Here is a 20,488-nt window from a genome sequence, read left to right as displayed (position 1 = left end):
CCAACCAGTCCTTGTTTTTGCCCCTTAATGCCAAACGCCAGGGTACCATCTTTTAACGTCTTTTGGTATGAAGACCCCGGCCCTTCCGCGGACGCTCTACCACTAGACCACGGAGGCAGCCCCGTAACGAGTGAGTAAATATACATTGACACTTTGAAATACAGCATCTGGTGGTTTTAATAATATCCTTATCCTAACAATATTGATTTAACGTCAACCATACGCTCAGGTGGGTCGATATACAGGTGGAGGGGAGCACAGCTGTCATAGTAGGGGGAGACAACTCTTATTTTATCAATATAGCCCGCAAGCTACAACTACAAATGCCGAACGCATCAGTCTCATTGTACAGTCTCAGCCCCGCAACGCAGTTATTTGTAATCTCCACACCGGTAAGTAACGGAATAAGCCTAATGTCTCCTTAAACCAATCAACCTTTTTTTTAGGTTGGTTTCATCCGAGAAGGTATCTGATCTGGAAAGTGTTTTGCATGTTCTTGGTTCTTGTTCTTGGTCTACGAAACCATCGACCGTTTGTGCTGTAAAACGTAACATAAATAGATTCGAATGACTGAAATCATAAATGCACTGGACGCACACGATATTAGAAAGGCTTCTTTCGGAATATATTAGTTGCCTCTTTTCGATTTTCTGGCCCCTTTCAGACTTCGTCATATCAAAATTTGTTTGAGTGCGAACTCATATTCTATTCTTATATTTCTATGTCGAGGCATGGGTGGCTGAATCGTTTGAGGTCCAATCTCATTAAAATCAGATCTTAGTTCTCGCTTTCGCTAAACAAAGATCTGAGGACATTCCATTACGGGTCACGTCAGGACGACCTTTCATACGACCAATCAGAGCGTAGCTTACCAGATCAAGAAAGTGACAGTCGGAATGAGTTTCCTAATCATGCGACCTCGAAAACGTTACCACCGGGTATTCCGAACGACAGTTACGGCCCGTACGACAGATTCCGTCAAAATCTCGCTTCCATGGGATAAACATTTGAACGGAAGAGGCATTGTACCTTTCGTGTGAAGCACTGCCATACAATCTCAACCATATATTAGACATTCCGGAATGTTTGTTTGTTCAGTTTTAAAATTTTAATCGAGAACTGTGTCAACATATATTTCAAGCGTAGTCTGAAATGGAAGTCGCCAGGTTGAAACGAGTGCCGTAAAGCTCGAGAAAGCTGCTTTCTCATTGGCTGATATCGACTTCTTGTTTATTCGTTTCAGTGGTCGGTCAAAGGTCGTTCTGACGTGACCCGTAAACTTAGATCTGATTTTTATAAGATTGGAAAAGTACAAAAGAGGGGGCACGGGTGGCCCAGTCGTCTAAGGCGCCGCGATTCGCTGTGCAGAGTTGCGTCCCTTGGGCACGCCAGAAACCTATGATTGTGGGTTCGAATCCCGGTTCGCCCCGATTATGTTTCTAGGTTTGTCAGCACATACCCGTGCTCGTAGGTTTCACCGAAGTGGTACACGTCTTAGACTTGCATCACTTCGGGCTTTCCTCCCACATTAAGCTGACACGCCGCGATATAACTGGAATACTGTTAAAAGCGGCGTTAAACCTAACTCACTCACTCACTCAGTACAAAAGAGGAATGGACATTGTCTTCAGGTTTCAGAGTCAGAGTCAAGTCATGGACATGGATCACTTCGGGCTTTCCCACACTGATCTGACACACCGTGATATAACTGGAATATAATACTGTTCAAAGCGGAGTAAAGCAACTCATGTATATACCCTTTAAATTTCCAACATGGCGCTTATCACGTCGCCATTATCTTCATGTGAACTGGAAATGACTGTACTATGTTATTATTCTGTCGACTGAAACACTAAACTAACTTAAGCTTTCGCCGCCAGTTATTTTTGTTGTTAAAAATAATGAAGATTGCATGTATTGATTAATTGATCACACTCCTCCGAGAGGATCAAGTAAACTGGTTATTTTTTTTGGTTCCTACTGATCTCCTTCAATCAATGAAATATGTTTGAATGAAAACAATGGACACAAGCCCCCTTCATTGTAATGATCCACATGCATCTTTATTTCAAACATTATCGTTATCCTCCCCTGTCTGTTTGCATAATTTGTCTATTTGAACAACCCCGTGTTTAAGTGCATTTGTCTTGCGCGTGTGTTGACATTGCGAAATGATCAACATTCTGACTGCCTTGTATATTTACTGTAGGTACGAATAGATTACCATCTCCATGGTAACTACACGTTTTACGATGCACATCCTTGATTCTATAATGATACATACCCTGGAACCGACGGCCACCCGAGTTTTGAATAATAATAGTAATAAGAGATTCTACCTTAGAACTACCCGTGAAGATGTGGGTTAGAAGTAGCCTTCAGTAACCCAGGCTTGTCGTAAGAGGCGACTAACGGGATCGGGTGGTCGGGCTCGCTGACTTGGTTGAAGCATGTCATCGTATCCCAATTGCGTAGATCGAGGCGCTTAATGTCACTGGATTGTCTGGTCCAGACTCGATTATTTACAAACTGCCAGAATACAGAAGGACAATTGCTGAGTGTGGCGTTAAACAACAAACAACTACAATATACCTTAGATAGCATGTCCTGGGTGACACTGATGTTAGTTGATGAGCTCGAGGTTGGGTGCTTGATCCAGCTGACGTCAGCAAAGTGTTCTAAAAACACCTAACTCGAAGCTGCTCAGTTAAATATTGATCAAATTTAACATTTTACTGATGTGGCATCTATTTACCCACGCCCAAATGCCCCTTTTTCAAATTTAGGATTGAGAAAAATATATACAGACTGCAGCACACACAGTAATTCATTTTACAATGCATTGGCTATCATCTTCAGGGAGATCGTTACGAAGTTCCTGAAAGCGTAGAAAAATATTCACATTTTCATCCTGCCCAGTTCTACGCTCCTTTGTGTAGCATAATTTACTACAGGACAATACAAATTCCATGTGTATCGTAAACTGAACGTGTTGCCATTACCTGGCCAACTTTATTACTTTTTCGTGATCGTAAATTGTAATTCAAAGCGAAAAGTTATTATCCATTTGCGGCATGTGGCGACTGTCTTTAAGCGTCATGTTGACGGCTTTAGCTTGGAAGAATGTACACCGATCATTTCTTATTGTTAATATGCCTGGTTGCATTCGATTACTGATTTGAATTTGTAATAAAAAACTTTATTCATTTGTTTATATACTCACTATTGATTCTCACGGATAGACAAGATGGGCATGGGTGACCCAGTCGTCCAAAGCGCCGTACTTCGTTGTGCAGAGTTGCGTCCCTTGGGTAAACCAGAAAACTATGATCGTGGGTTCAAATCCCGGTTCGCCCCGATTATGTTTCTAGGTTTGGCGGCACCATACCCGTGCTCGTGGGTTTCACCGAAGTGATAAACGTAGACCTGCGTCTCTTCGGGCTTTCCTCAGACAATAAGCTGACACGCCATGATATAATTGGAACACTGATAAAAGCGGCGTTCAACCGTTCACTCACTCAACCGGGATTCGAACTCACAATCATAGGTTTCTGGCGTACCCAAGGGACGTAACTCTGCACAGCGAATTGCGGCGCCTTAGACAACTGGGCCACCCGTGCCCCCTCCTCCCACATTAAGCTGACACACCCGGATATAATTGGAACACTTTTAAAAGCGGCGTTCAACCCAACTCACTCACTCAACCGGGATTCGAACTCACAATCATAGGTTTCTGGCGTCGCCAAGGGACGCAACTCCTCACAGCGAATCGCGGCGCCTTAGAGGACTGGACCACCCGTGCCCCCAAAGTGGCCTTGAAGTGGCAGGGGTAGAAACTAGGCTTCGATATAGGATAGTGGACACGCTTGCCCCGGAAGATGTAAATGGCCTTTTACATAGCTGACTCCATTCGTGACCAACTCGTATAATTCCGGGACAAGCCGAATAGCGACTCGTGACCCTCTCGTGGCTATTTTTGCAACCGGGTTCCGTCTTTGCGCAAACGGGCATACCTAAAACAATTGTCAACTCGTTGCGTAATGGTTCACACATTTTCTCCATATATTATATATATTTCAGATGCAATTTAAAGCAAATCGGGACGTGCGGAATTATACAATATGATTGAACACATTTAATTGTGTCTTTGGTAAATTTTTAGATGCAAGACATATGTAAAATCCAAAATTATTTCTGAGGGATTCTTTGACGAAGAACTTGAAATCATACGCGCATTGTGAATAGTTTGTCGTATTTTCGCGCATAACATTCATCGATAGGGGGACGAGTCTTCGTGGAGGTTACGGAAAGGGGCGAGTGGTGACGAATGAGCTGACTCTGGTGTATCACTATTTCCCGTATGTTAATTCCGTGTCAATCATGTATAACACTCGTAAATAATCGCATATATGGCAGCGATTAACACATTTATGCACAAATAGGTCACGGATGGCTTGAATTACATCCAGATTTCAGTCGGAAAACACGGTCACGAGTTTACCAATCCTCTACGTATACATGTATAGGCCGTGCTTTAATAATAATTACAGACAGCACTGTTTAGTGCAGGCGTGCAGGCGTGCAGGCGTGCGTGAGTGCGTACGAGTAGCTGTGTACTACAGCAAAGAGATAATGTTGGTTCCTCCCCTTTGCCGTTGGTTCGAATCCCAAGTTCGCCCGATTATGATTCTTGGTTCGTCGGCGCCTGTGCATGTGGGTTGATCTGTACGCCTAATTTTAGGGCTGAAACGATATCCGGGGACACCGATGCATCGCGATTCACTCCATACGATATGGTGCGCGATTTGTGAGGTGCTGTATCTCGATTTTTCATGATACGTTTTTTTTCTAAGAGGTACATAAATATATAATTAAGTTGTAAATGCATTATTTAAATAATGTGATAAACGTAACTTTCATATTTATAAACACTAAGATTATACCTTTCAAATGATGTAAAACATGACTGTTCCGTTGGTTGCAAAACAAATACATGAAAATGGCAAATCATAAGTTACTGGACACTGGTACATTTAGTATTTACTCCTACCATCTAGTCACAACTCACAAATATTTGCTGGCCATTGCATGGAAATGGCAGATGATTCATTAAGTTAAAATACTCATTACAGTATATATTTTATGACTCATGAACATTCATTCACTTTCATTTAATTTTTCATTTTAATAAACTAAGTTTAATTCATTTACCTCTTGGCTTCTCTTGTCACTATATGTATCGTAGCGTATCGAGATACGCATCGAATCGTGATGTAAGTATCGAGATACGTATCGTATCGTGAACTAGGTGTATCGTTGCAGCCCTACCGCCTATACGGAGTTACGTCCCTTTGGTGTGCCAGCAACCTGTCATCATGGAAACGAGGCTTAGTTTCTTCGTCCTGATTATGTTCCCTGGTTTGTCAGCACCATACCCGTTGTTTTAGCGGTAGCGACAAAAAGGATCTGGTTTTGGTTCAAAGCGGTTCTAAACTCATTTACTCCCACGCTAGACTTCAAACGCACTGACGTTGGTGAACAATATCTGAGGGACGTTTGTTCAGTCGGCTTAACGAGGATAGGGGTCGTAATTCAGTCGTTATTCAATAACTCATAATCGTGCAAAACGTAAATATACTCAACAATCATGCTTCTTCCATTGCTTTGTTGCCAAAATGAATATAAATGAATAAAAATAAATATAATTGTCCATAACAATCTGTGTCAATATTCATGCCTAAATCGATCACTGGATATAATTTCAGATAGTCATTTGGCCATTACGTTATGGCGTGAAAACTCCATAATAAAATATTCATGTTGGTCTAGCGAAGCGATATACTTGACGGACAGAAACAGCACTGTACGGATGGGACATAACAATAGGTATAGTGAATTTATAACAAAGACATCCCACTGGCAGCTTGTTTGTTCGATCGATGAGTCTGCTCATACGGGTAGGAATATTGTTTGCAGGTATCAGAATGACTAAACCAAAGTTCTGTTGACGGAGCGTTCGTCTCCATTATATACGGCGTCCTTGACATTCGTTTGGTGGAAATAATTGCGACAAAACCCTTTCCATATTCATAAGAAATTTCTGCTGAAAGAATACCATGCTTGTCGTAAAATGCGGGTGATCAGGCTCGCTGACTTGGTTAATGCATCCCAATTGTGTGGATCGATGCTCATGATGTGAATCACTGGATTGTCTGGTCCAGACTCGATTATTTCCAGACGGCCGTCATAGAGCTGGAATATTGCTGAGTGCGGCGTAAAACAACAAACAAACAAACAAACTTACTCACTCGCGCATGAGCTCGATCACTCACACACACCCACCCACCCAACACTAACTAATTCATCCCCTCGCTCACCCTCCCTCCCACACATTCACCATGTCCCCACTCACCAACTCATCCATCAATGCAGCGACTCACTCACCCCGAAATGAGCGTCTGTCTGGTGAGCAGAAGGTCGGGGGTCAAACCAAAAGACGTCAAAAGACTTCTTGTTCCCTTGGCTGGCGCTCGGCATTAAGGGGCTAAAAGACTGGTCGGCCCGGAGTCAGTAGACTGTGTCTGAGTAAGGGTATCCATGTTAAACTGCGGCATGGTATCTCAGTGGGCTAGCAGTATAAATCGGCATCAGTCCGGACTAATACAAGCAGCCACACACACACGTGAATGTACGTCGCTATATTAAGTGCAATAATCTGAACCCGATATTAAACCCCATTTCACCTCACCTCACATTTTACCGGGGCGGTCGGGTAGCCTAGTGGTTGAAGCGTTCGCTCGTCACGCCGAAGACCCGGGTTCGATTCCCGACATGGGTACAATGTGTGAAGCCCATTTCTGGGGTCCCCCGCCGTGATATTGCTGAAAATTGCTAAAAGCGGCGTAAAACCATACTCACTCACCTCACATTTTACCATGGCGTACACGGTGTGTCCTCCTCCACTATCAGTCAGCATCACATTGATCTCAACTCCTACGAGGAATGACTTTCTACGGCATCTGCTTTGTAACGGTGTGTGTGTGTGTGCACTTGTATCCTACAGATCCGGAAAAAATAAATAATTCATTGTGTCTAGTGGAAATAGTCCCACCATATCATCCGCGTTTCCCGTCATCTACCTGCTAGGTAACCGACAACCCTTGTTTGTTTTGCTTTACGCCATCCTTAGCGATAGTTCAGCTGCATGACGATAGACTTTACTGTCCAACATCAAACGCCGTCGGGGTTTCGATAACAATCTACCAAGTCACCGAGCCAGACATCCGATCCCTATACGCCAGAGGTTCGGCAAACACACACATGAACTAATCCGAGATACCACACACTGGCAAATCGAGGCTGTTGCCTTGTACGTGTAGATTAAAGACTGTTATCCTGCCTCTCACACGACTATATAGTGAATAATTATGTAGTATATCAACAGAGCGTGTGTTCAGACCCCCCCCCCCCCCCCACACCCCCCACCCCCACCCCCACCCCCCACACCCCGAGTCTGTGGGTGACTGGCTTCAACAATGTCATCAGTCAACATGATTTCATTGATCTTTCATTGAGAGGAGAGGAGAGATGCATGCACGTGTGTGTGACAGCTTCTACTAGTCCGGACTTATGCCGGTTTATAATTCTAGAAATACCACGCAGTTTAACATGCATATCCCACCCACACACCCACAATGTCCTGACGCCGAGCCGACAAGTCGTTGTTTATCACGTGACCATCCACCCAACACTGGCGCTCGTGGAGCGAGCACATTTCACATCGTTGACAGATATGGCTGGACAAAACCTGTAGAGGTGAGTTTGTAATTTGAATTCCAACAGTATCATACCACAGAATAAACACAAATTTAGACCCTGCTATCGGGGTGTTAAAAGTGCTATTTAAGAATACTGTATTTAATGTCGACTTTCCGGCGCTTTGAAAAAACAGCTTCCGGATGTAAACAAACCTGTTATATTTCCTCCCGTAGTCTCTGCCTGACTGGAAGTATTAACATAATTTATGTAGGGTTAGGTTAGGCTAGGGCTAGGGCTAGGGTCAGGATCAAGGTTAGGGTCGGGGGTTAGGGTCAGGGGTTAGGGTTAGGGTTAGGGTTAGGTTGCGCTAAAGTAGGTACAGCCTCGATTTGCCAGGCTGAACAGAGCGTGTGACAGTACACACGCTCTGTTGATATACTACATAATTATTCACTATATAGTCGTGTGAGATGGGGATTATTTGCGTCATGCCAAGTGTTTCTAGATTCTCGTGTATTCTAAAGATTACATTACGTTTTACCATGTAATGCACAGGGTGATATTGGGGAGTCCCCAGCATTGACAAAACAACAAACATTACACCAAATGTTATATTTGGGATAACGCTTTTTTGGTAAAGTACCGATTCTCGTACTCTTTTTACGAGAAAAAGTACGAGAATCAGTACGACAAGCAGTACTTTACCAAGAAAGTGTTATCCCAAATATAACATTTTTTACATTTGACCACTTTCTAAATGGCGTTGTGTGTTCATAGCTTTCGGCACTTGTCAGAGGGGTACACAAGGTACGTAATCTAGACTACCAATTGTCGGACTTTCATTTTTGTGAGAGCCTCGGTGGCTGAGTGGGTTAGATAGTTGAGTGGGTTAGATAGCTGACTTTGTGCGCTGGCGATTAGCTGCCTCACTCTGTCAGTGTGGGTTCGAATCCCGGACGGGACTCAACCCCCAAAAGTACCAGAATCTGTACTTTACTCAGAAAGTGTTATCCCAAATATAACATTTGCTACATTTGACCACTTTCTAAATGGCATTGTGTGTTCAAAGCTTTACACCGTAGAACAATTGGAGGATTAGTTTTAGTCAGTTTGTAGTGACGGTGCTCACCCTCATCGCATACATTAATTCGTGTTTTGTTTGTTTGTTTGTTTGTTTTTTAACGCCGCACTAAGCAATATTCCAGCTTTATGACGGCGGTCTGTAAATAATCGAGTCTGGACCAGACAATCCGGTGATTGACATCATGAGCATCGATCCATGAATAAGTTGAAGGCATAATCATGTGAAAATTGCTGAACTTGTGTCAGTTAAACCTAATTTATCTGAGTATCTCATCATATATGGCATACGGGGAACTTGGCAGAAAAGCCCTTTACGGTAAACTACGGTTATAACGAACTAAAATTGATGGACCCTTTGAGTTCGTAATAACCGTAGTATACCATTATCCAAATGTATGCACGTATGGTGTCATATTGGAAAAGCAACTAAAATATCTTAATATTGTACAAACTGTAGATGATAAGTGTGCTAAAAGTGAAACGAATAAAATGGTTCTTGTCATCTGAATCTATCTCTATTGGTTGGTTGGTTGGTTTGTTTGTTGTTTAACGCCGCACTCAGCAATCTTCCAGCTATATGACGGCGGTCTGTAAATAATCGAGTCTGGACCAGACAATCCAGTGATCAATATCACGAGCATCGATCCACGCAATTGGGATCGATGACATGCATCAACCAAGTCAGCGAGCCTGACCACCCGATCCCGTTAGTCGCCTTTTACGACAAGCATAGTCGCCTTTTACGGCAAGCATGGATTGCTGAAGATCTATTCTACCCCGGATCTTCTCGGGTCTCTATCTCTTTTGAGGCTGGTTTGATGTGCATATGGTATTCACCTGTTTTACTTCTGTCCATTCACTAAAATGTACTGTGCCAAATAGATTACAAGATCAGTCTTAACAAAATGGTCATCTGAAATGTTTGATTCATCAAGCTCAACGTATATAATATTTAAATCCGAACTTGTAGCTGAACAATATTTTTTATAAATTATGTAAAAAACAATGGTTCTCATCAATTCAGTTCAGTGGGTCGCTGGCGCCAAGTAAGACAATGTAATTAATGTGATAGAAGTGACGTTGGTGATGAATTCCATGCACTTTTCAATTGCAATTATTTAAAAAGCTATAGAACTAATAACCTTGATAAGCCAAAGGTATTAAACTTTCAAAGTGTGTTTAATAGTGCAAAAATATATGTGTTCAAATTATCCATTTATTCAATCATAATGTCCTCTGGTTAAAAACAATATCTACACTTTATTGCTGAAAATTGTTGTAAATTGTAAATAATCGTAAATGTATATTATATTGTATGATGTTCATATGCCATAGTCGGTATCCAGGTAAGCAGATAAAAAAAATGTATGACAAGCTTAACAAAGTTTAATACGGACTGTGCCCTAATGCCTAAATCCTCTACACCCAAAGTTTGACACTGGCCCAGTCGTCTAAGGCACCGTGATTCGCTGTGCAGAGTTGCGTCCTTTGGGTACGCCAGAAACCTATGTTTGTGGGTTCGAATCCCGGTTAGCCCCGATTATGTTTCTAGGATTGTCAGCACCATACCCGTGGTCTTGGGTTTCACCGAAGTGGTAAACGTCTGAGACCTGCATCACTTCGGGCTTTCCTCCCACATTAAGCTGACACGCCGTGATATAACTGGAATACTGTTAAAAGCGGCATTAAACCCAACTCACTCACTCACAAGTTGGACAGAGTATTGGAAGACAGCTGTGACTGGTGGATGCGACAGCACAGAGCTCCGAGCAGGGCTAATCGCTGCGAGAGTCCGTTTTCCCTGCCTGGCAGTTTGTTATTTTAAAAAAGTACTCACGGAAATGAAAAAACCCTGTTTTTCTCAATTTAAAAATCGACACAAAGTGTTACGTAGCTGTAAATACGAAATAACAAAACAACTCGAAAAGTACTAGTCTGGATTTGCTAGTTTGATCACAGTGAACAATACAAAATGTACTTTACAGGAGGTAATTTGTCGGCACTTTCAACATTCAAAAATAAAACTAAGTCCAAATTGACATAGCAGAAACAGGCTATAGGCATTATGCACCTGTTCTCACCTGTCGTCAAGGTGTCATAGGTCACCTTGATCTACTTACACCTGGTTATGCCCTGTTTCACAATAGTCTGTTTTATTCACATTTTTACACACTTTTACGTGTAAAAAGGCATAAAAAACATTTGATACGCTGTATTTGTGCCACGGCCCAATTAGTACTAATTTAGTTGTTTGAATATTTACATATTTTGTATATTAACTGCATTTATTTAAGATCTGAGGTCGAAAAAACAGTTTTTTTTCATTTCCGTGAGTACTTTTTTAATTTTTTTTAGCGCACTTGATCAGTACCCGGATGTACAGAAATATATAGCTATGAGTTCTCCTCAATGAGTTTATGGCCACGGTATATGACCATGTACAGCACGAGCTGACATTGTTATACGGAAAACAAGGGAGAAAAAAAAACATCTTGTAAACATAAACATTTCAATTTCTTGTGAAACGTTTGTGATCATGTCTAGGTGTCTTGGCATTATCGAGTGAGTGAGTGAGTGAGTTTGGTTTTACGACGCTTTTAGCAATTATCTAGCAATATCACGGCGGGGGACACCAGAAATGGGCTTCACACATTGTACCCATGTCAGGAATCGAACCCGGGTCTACGGCGTGACGAGCGAACGCTTTAACCACTAGGGTACCCGACCGCCCCCGAATATTATACATATCACTCATAGTGAATATATTAAAAATAAATCAAAATATTGTTACATTTCATGGATTCCCGGTAAGAAGTTAGATTCCGAGCAACCCGTGCTTGTGAAAGAGGACTGCTTATTTCGGGTGGTCAGACTCCGTGATTTGGTCGATTGTATGTCATCGTATCCCAGTTGCGTAAATCGATGGTCATGATGTGAATCACTAGGTTGTCTGGTTCAGACTCGATTATTTACATACCGCCGTCATACAGTTGTAATATTGCTGACGCAGCGTTAAACAAAAAATACCATGCATACCTCAGTCATATATAGGTATAACTAATAACACGAGTATGTCAGATGCTGTTATTTCATATCGCTAAAACACACACACACACACACACACACACACACACACACACACACACACACACACACACAGCATAAACACATGAACATTATGACTATGCTTGTCGTAAGAGGCGACTAACGGGATCGGTTGGTCAGGCTTGCTGACCTGGTTCAAGCATGTCATCGATCCCAATTGCGTAGATGGATCCTCATGATGTAAATCACTGGATTGTCTGGTCTAGACTCTATTATTTACAGACCTCCGTCATATAGATGGAATACTGCTGACTGCGGCGTTAAACAACAAACAAAACAAAACGTACATGCACGTCGCTAGATAAGTACAAAAATCGTGAACGTGACGTTGAATCTCCACTCCTCCTATCGACTCCACATAAGTCTCTTGCAGGTGTAGATGTCACACTATATACAAGACACTATGTGACATGATCCCCTGTCACGTCATATGACACGCATATGCCGTAATATAAACGTGTTTGTACATGGCCAGGATGTGAACTTTAGACAACTGGTGTTATCTACCGCGAGAATTTAGGCCACGGACTCTGCCGTTCCTCGGTTGATATCGACTGACTGACTCAGTATGGTCTAACGTCGCTTTTATCAATATTCCAGCAATATCACTGCGGGGGACACCGGAAAATGGGCTTTGCACATTGAACCCATGTGGGGAATCGAACCCGGGTCTTCGGCGTGGCGAGGCAGCGCGTTAACCACTAGGCTACCCCACCGTCCACTTTTGATACGTGGATTCTACCTCGCCGTGCTGCAGCAGTATGGTGAGGGTAAATTGGGTTTAACGTCGCGTCCAAGATTTTTGCACTTATATAGCGACGTGCATGCACGTGTGCTCACTGAGATACCATGCCGCAGTTTAACATGAATACCCAACTCAGACACAGTAAACTGACTCCGAGCCGACCAGCCCTTGTTTTAGCCCCTTAATGCCGAGCGCCAGACAGGGTAACAACAAGTACCATCTTTTAACGTCTTTTGGTATATATATGACGCGGCCGGGGATCGAACCCCGGACCTTCCGCTCTCTGGGCGGACGCTCTACCACTAGACCACGGAGGCGGCCTGCATGAGGGCGAATGGGTCGGGGAACATATCAAACTCACTCAGCCTTCGAAATCTACGCTAGTCCGCTAGCCCGAGTCTACCAAATTGTGCTAAAGGCAAGTAACAGTTGAATGATGGGCATCCTCATTGACAAGCAGCTTTTAGAGATGTCATTCTGAACCAGTTCTTAATATTTCAAATGTGCTACGAAATTGAACTGGTTGGCTGGTTGGTTTGTTGTTTAACACCGCACTTAGCAATATTCCAGCTTTATGACGGCGGTCTGTAAATAATCATGTCTGGACCAGACATTCCAGTGATTAACATCATGAGCATCGATCCACGCGATTGGGATCGATGACATGCATCAACAAACTCAGCGAGCCTGACCATCCGATCCCGTTATTCGTCTCTTACGACACGAATAGTCGCCTTTTACGGCAAGCATGGGTTGGTGAAGACCTATTCTACCCCGGATCTTCACAGGTCGAAATTGGGACTGAATAGAACTAACAGAAAATGTAAACATAGTAAACGTGTTTGTCTTGTTCAAGCAGGACTAGCTACAAACTCGGAGGACTTTGAAATAAGGTTGAAACTGGTCCTTTGGACTCATCTTGAAAATCCCCGAACAGGGAGTCAAGCCCAGGTTTGCGCAGTGGCGAGCGACAGCTATGACCAGACCCGTGAAGATCCGGGGTAGAACAGGTCTTCAGCAACCCACGCTTGCCGAAAAGGCGAATGTGCTTGTCGTAAGAGGCGACTAAGGGGATCGGGTGGTCAGGCTCGCTGACTTGGTTGATGCATGTCATCGTATCCCAATTGCGTGGATCAATGTTCATGATGTCAATCACTTGATTGTCTGGTCAAGATTCGATTATTTTTAGACCGCCGTCATATATCTAGAATATTCCTAAGAGCGGCGTTTTTAACATCTTTATTGGCAATTAAATGCAACCAATGACATTGAGGAGAAAAGACCCACCACGGATTCCAGTTAAAAACAAACAAACAACAACATGTAGATTTCTGAATCAAGTCGAAGTGTGGTTAGCTCAACGCCCCTTCGAAACGTATTTTATTAATACCACGGTGTGTAAGCGCTTGTGTAACCATAACATGATGACAAAGCAAGAGAACCAGAGAAACAACGATCGTCGGATCCCGGCTCGGCTAAGGGAGGTAACTGTACAGACTACTTGGTTGCTCTTGTCCTCCGATGGCACACATTTCAACGTCAAAAAATATATTCACCCTTATTGAATGAAATTGAATGGCTCATAAATTTATGCAGCCCTCTACATCAAACACCATCGCCACATCCACCCCACCCTCACCCAATCCTACCAAACCCTAACCCCTGCTGTAACAAATAAGTAAGTAAGCTGATTATCTGGAGGTCATGAGGTTATATAGATGAGCGCCACTGGGGCCACCAACGCGGTGCTCTTTGCGCGACGATGCAACACCGCAAACCGAGGCTTACCCTAAGCCCCTGTCGTCCGAATCGAATCGTCCAGCGGTGCGTTGCGTGTGCTTGTTCGTCACAAAGAATAAAGACCCTTCGATACAATGGACATAACGAACCGTGTTGTTAGGGGATAAGCGATATTACAAGGTTGATATTTTTTAATTTATATGCTTTGTCGTTGAGCAGGCAACCCCAGTATAAACCGTTAAGCCGAGTCCGCCTTTAAGCGGAAGTAATATTCCTCACCAGCCCGGTTTATCCGGCCTGACAATGCCGTCACCGACAGTTCATTTGCTTGTCGTTGTGATTGTTTAATCTCCGTTCACTCGTGACTCGACTGTGATTACAGCGGGATATGCTTAAACGACGGACAGGTTATCACGGGGCAGTGTAAAACCAAGCACTTGCAGCTAGCGGAGATGTACACGACATGTACTGTCAACGAGGGTGAGCGTCTTTGTGTGTATGTGGTGTACTTTAATGTTTGTTGTTTAATGGTGGTGTATGTAGACACCGCCCCCCGTCATGTGTTTCCTCTCATGTTGTCTGTGTAATTCTGGTTGTATTTGTGGTTGGTTGGTTTGTTGTTTTACGCCGCACTCAGCAATATTCCAGCTATATGACGGCGGTCTGTAAATAATCGAGTCTGGACCAGACAATTCAGTGATTGACATCACGAGCATCGATCCACCCAATTGGGATCGATGACCTGTATCAACAAAGTCAGTGAGCCTTACGACCCGATCCTGTTAGTCGCCTTTTACAACAAGCATAGACGCCTTCTACGGCAAGCATGGGTTTCTGACGACCTTTACACCTGATCATATATTGGTTGGAGAATTCATTCAGCCACCCTCTCATCCAACAATTTTACGGCAAGCATGGCTGCTGAAGACCTATTCTACATCGGATTATTTACAGACCGCCGTCATATAGCTGAAATATTGCTGAATGCGGCGTTAAACAACAAACAAACAAACACATGCTAGTGTATTATATTTGAGCCCAAACCACCATCGCCCTCGACCCACAGGACTCCACACAGACGCAACAGGCTACCACAACTATTTACACCCGTTCACAAACTGTCCGCACGACATCGAATTCGCCCTCACCTCATGGAACACCCCCCCCCCCCCCCCCCCCCCCCCCATGTGACAATGCAAACACGCTCTTTTTGTAGACTTTCCCCTTTCGTTCCCCGATGCCTTTCTCAATAAAGCGTGTTCCACTTTCATGGCTTGTTATCCGCTGTGGTTGTTATGAATCTGATTCTCATTTGCTGCAGGTGTCCCGAGCCAGCTTGACCTCAGCGGGATGTGACCGGAAGGGGGTCATTAAACTGAAGCGAGATTCACAAACTCGGGACTCGCACCTCACAAGTTGTCATTAGTTTCGCCGCCTCACAGCGTAGAAGCGCTAGCTGTCGCCGTTATCGGAGCGTCAACCCTGACTTGACAAATTACTGCCGGGCTGGAGAATGAGGCGACGAGGCCTCATATGACTTTCATTTTTTTTCAACATACCGTATCTCGACAGCAGTGAGCATTCATATCACACAATGATCCGTAAAACGTCGTTGTGGCAGAGTTTTCTCCCTTTGTTTAACCATCGTCCTCAAGTTTCCAAACTTCTGTTCATTTACAGCCTTGTGCTCCTTGCGTTCAGCACTGTCGCATTTAATTTTTTTCACTTTGGCCGGACTACCAAAACCCCGCTTCAAATAAGCCCAAGAACAGAACCAAGTCATGACATAACCGAAAAACAGAAGGCGTTGGAAGCGCCAAAAAATCCCAAAGACGATCCCAAGGCGCTATTTGCTATTCCACCTGTGCCCCAAAGATCTTCCAATGACCATGTGATTCCAGTACGACAGTCAGTTATACAGGCATTCTTGAATTATGAGCCCCGGGAATATAAAGAAAAAGTGTTGATACTGACGCCGATTCACAACGTAGCACGACTCCTACCTCGGTTTGGTCGTTTACTGAGGGACTTGAGTTATCCACATGAACTGATATCAGTTGTGTTCGGAGAGGACTGCAGTGGAGATGGAACACTGAGCATCGCTAAAGATGTAGCATCCAATCTCAAGAAAACGTTTAAAAGGGTAGAAGTGCATCACTTCAACATCACGGGTCAAGTTAGGGGAATTTGGACGGATGTCCACAATATACACGCGCAGCGAAAACGGCGCGGCCACATTGCGCAGGCCCGGAACTTGCTTCTGAAGGCTGGACTAAAGGACGAGGCGTGGGTTCTGTGGATTGATAGTGACGTCACGCAGCTTCCGCCGGACATAATCCAGCAGCTACTGTCTTCGGATAAGGACATCGTAGTTCCGTCGTGTTTGTTCCAGTCGGATATGGGACAGTTACGGATATTTGATAAAAATACGTGGCGGGAAACACCGGAATCTATCGCCAAGCAAAAACATATGAAAGATGGGGAACTCATGTTGGAAGGCTATGGCCTATCCAATAGAATATTCCTACCCCATCTCCGAGCGGAAGGCAGGGTGGTGCCAATTGATGGCGTTGGAGGGTGCACGCTTCTTATAAAGGCAGACTGCCATAGAAAGGGTTTAATCTTTCCAGAAACCGTTGTAGATCATCATATTGAAACAGAAGGTTTGGCGAAACTTGCCAAGCAGATGGGGTTTGGTGTCTATGGCATGCCCTTTGTGAACGTCATTCACTAAATTTGATGTTTTCAGACAAAGCAGAGTTGCTTTCCCTGGACGTGCCAGGAACTTGTGATCGTGGTTCGAATTCCCGCCCTGATTCTGTTGGTCGGTTTGTCAGCACCTTAGCCTGCTCGTGGGTTTCACGAAAGTGATAAACGTCTAAGACAATCCTCATTTCGGGAGTTCTTCTCCCGTTATGATAGGCCGTGATGTAACTGAAATGTTGTTCAAGTGGCGTTGAACCCCACTCACTCACTCATTGGATTTGAGGGCGATGGACGAGCCCGTCATGTCGAAGACCCGGTTCGATTTCCCTCATCGGTCTCGTCGTTACACCTGCATCACTTCGGGCTTTCCTCCCACATTAAGCTGACACGCTGCGATATAACTGGAATACTGTTAAAAGCGGCGTAAAACCCAACTCACTCACTCACTCACTCGTCGTTACCTGGCTGAAATATTGCCGATGCGTCGTTAAATATTTAACTCACTTCCTCATAGGTACCCATTTCGCCGTTATATGGCTGGAGTATTGCTAAAAGCGGCGTAAAACCATACCCACACACTCAATAAAACCCTCAAACCAGCGAACCCACAGTCCCTCCATACAGTATTATACGCCAGCTTCCGGGTATCCTGTAATGAACAATACCCCTGACAACACAGTCTCGTTGTCTCGCAACTGTTATACACTCATAAAAAAAGGTGGTGATGTAAAATGTGGTTTAAAGTCGCGTACGTGCGTGCGTGTGTGCGTGCGTGCGTGCGTGCGTGCGTGCGTGCGTGTTGGGCTGCTTGTACTATGCCGATTGATAGTTGTAGCACACTGAGATACCATGCCGCATGAATACCCCACTCAGACACAGTAAACTGACTCCGAGACGACCATTCCCTGTTTTGGCCCCTTAATGCCTAGCGCCAGACAGGGTAACAACGAGTACCATCTTTTAACGTCTTTTGGTATGACGCGGCAGGGGATCGAACACCGGACGCTCTACCACTATATTACGGAGGCGGTGTCCTCCTCAAAAGACGTTTAAGAACACATGATGCCTTCATATTAATGTAGTATAGCTATTTCCTTGTGTATTTATTGACTGATTGTAAAGTATTATATTTGTTTGATGAAACAGATGCAAGTGCAATTTAAACACTGTATATTTACAAGCCTATGCTATACTGTATTTGTGAATTATTCCTCTACAGACTGTTAATTTTGAATTTGTATTACAGTTATTCCTGTAAAAACTTGTTACGTACTTTTTTTGTACCCTCGTTATTCCGGGTACATTGCCCAAATTCTCCCATGCTTCACCGTCGGGATCCGGAACAGAATTTGCCCTCAGTGATAACCGGGTCATGTTTGTTTGTTGTTTAACGCCGCAATATTCCAGCTGTATGACGGCGGTCTGAGACAATCAAGTCTAAGCTAGATAATCCAGTGATTGACATCATGGCCTAGTGGTTAAAGCGTCCGCTCGTCACGTTCGATTTGAGGAGCCCATTTCTGGTGCCCCCCCCCCCCCCCCCCCCCCCACCGTGATATTGCATGAATATTGCTAAAAGCAGCGTACAATCCAACTCCCTCACTCGTCGCAACATGGGTTGCAGAAGATCAACCGTGTCGTCACCGGTTTTGTTTACCGTGACAGGATGAGTGAGTTAACATTTAACGTCGCATCGGCATTATATCAGGGCCCACTTGCACAAAGCGATCTTAGTGCTAAGACTATCGTAAGCCTATGTTAAAGTATGGCTTTGTGCTAAGATGGCTTTGTGCAAGTGGGCCCAGGTATATATTGACTATCATGACAGAAGACAAGGATGCTACGCGGGGATGGGCAAGTGTTTATAGCACATGGTGCAGCAACAGGAGCTGACAGAGTAGACGCCCCTAGCCATCTTGACCCGTGAATATCCCTGGTAGAATAGGTCTTCAGCAACCCATGCTTGCCGTAATAGGCGACTATGCTTGTCGTAAATGGCGACTAACGGGATCGGGTGGTCAGGCTCGCTGACTTAGTTGATGCATGTCATCGATCCTAATTTCGTGGATCGATGCTCATGATATCGATCACTGGATTGTCTGGTCCAGACTCGATTATTTACAGGCCGCCGTCATAAAGCTGGAATATTGCTGAGTGCGGCGTGAAACAACAAACCAACCAACCAACCAACCACCCTAACCATCTTCCCGAGGCAAGGGTGGGTGTAATTATGGAGTTATATCTTGGCCGGACTAACGAAAACAAAATACCGTAGCGAAATCGACATCCGGTTCATAAATAACATGGCAACTGCCGTGCCGAATTCGTTCGATTGCAGGATTTCCAGAGCATGTGTACCCTCAGCTGAGCGTCGGCAGATGTTTCCATTTTTTTAATAAAGGTGCTCAAGTGACTTAGGTAAAACCTCTTTTTTTCACAATATAGATCTTAATTATCGATAAGGTCCTCTTGACTGGGTGCTGCCATTTTGTTTGAGTGAGTTTTGTTTAACGCCGCTTTTAGCAATACAGTAAACCACGTTTATAACGAACACGCTTATAACGAACTGACGGATATAACGAACTTACTTTTTTGTCCCGACTATTTGCTGTAGTTATGCTGTATATATGCTTATAACGAACTACGGTTAAAACGAACTAAAATTAGTGGTCCCTTTGAGTTCGTTATAACCGTAGTTTACTGTATTTTCAGCAATATCACGGCGGGGGACACCACAAATTGGCTTCACACATTGTACCGGGAATCGAACCCGCGTCCTCGGCGTGACGAGCGAACGCTTTAACTACTAGACTATCCGACCACCACCATTTTGTTTGAAGCAAATGCACGTGATATGAGAGGTGGAATCTGATTAATCAATAAAGGGGTCATAGAAGGGACATAACTCGTAATAGCTACTACTATAAACGAGCCACGGATTTCCAGCCTAGTTCGGCAGATTTAGCTCCTTGCATGTGTGTAAACACTCTAGACTCCAGTGTACCTTTGTGTGCTATGTGTGCCTCAACCTCCTCCGTGGCCTAGTGGACAGAGCGTCTACCCGGAGATCGGAAGGTCGGGTTCGATCCCCGGCTGCGTCATACCAAAATGCTTTGAAAACTGGTACTTGTTTTGACTTGTAACCGGCCTAGCGCACGGCTTTAAGGGGATGAAACAAGGACTGGTCCGTCGTCTCGTAGTCAGTATTCATGTTAGTAGTCAAGAGCGGAAGGCCGGGGTTCGACCCTCCGCCGCAACATACCAAAATACGTTACAAGATGGTAATTGTTGTTACCCTGCCTGGCGTTCAGCATTAACCCTCTGGCTGTCACCTAAAAATAGCCTATGTAC

The 20,488-nt window shown here is 44.1% G+C and overlaps 1 protein-coding gene across 3 annotated transcripts; it reads left to right on the top strand.

The window, feature by feature from the left end:
• Positions 1-311: 311 nt before the first annotated feature.
• LOC124150828 (mannan polymerase complex subunit mnn9-like) lies at positions 312-18,009 on the top strand. Of its 3 annotated transcripts, none has more exons than XM_046522930.2 (2): positions 312-392; positions 15,753-18,009. In XM_046522930.2, exon 2 carries the CDS (start codon positions 16,026-16,028, stop codon positions 17,163-17,165), a length of 1,140 nt encoding a protein of 379 aa, XP_046378886.2. In that variant the 5' UTR covers positions 312-392; positions 15,753-16,025; the 3' UTR covers positions 17,166-18,009. The 3 variants fall into 3 exon arrangements, with proteins under 3 accessions (XP_046378886.2, XP_046378885.2, XP_046378884.2); XM_046522929.2 differs by lacking the exon at positions 312-392 and adding an exon at positions 7,600-7,815; XM_046522928.2 differs by lacking the exon at positions 312-392 and adding an exon at positions 14,596-14,911.
• Positions 18,010-20,488: the final 2,479 nt, after the last annotated feature.

The sequence above is a fragment of the Haliotis rufescens genome, unplaced genomic scaffold (genome assembly GCF_023055435.1).
Source record: "Haliotis rufescens isolate VD_foot unplaced genomic scaffold, xgHalRufe1.0.p SCAF_21, whole genome shotgun sequence".
Taxonomy (NCBI): Eukaryota; Metazoa; Mollusca; class Gastropoda; order Lepetellida; family Haliotidae; genus Haliotis; species Haliotis rufescens.
This window is presented reverse-complemented; position numbering and strand designations above follow the sequence as displayed.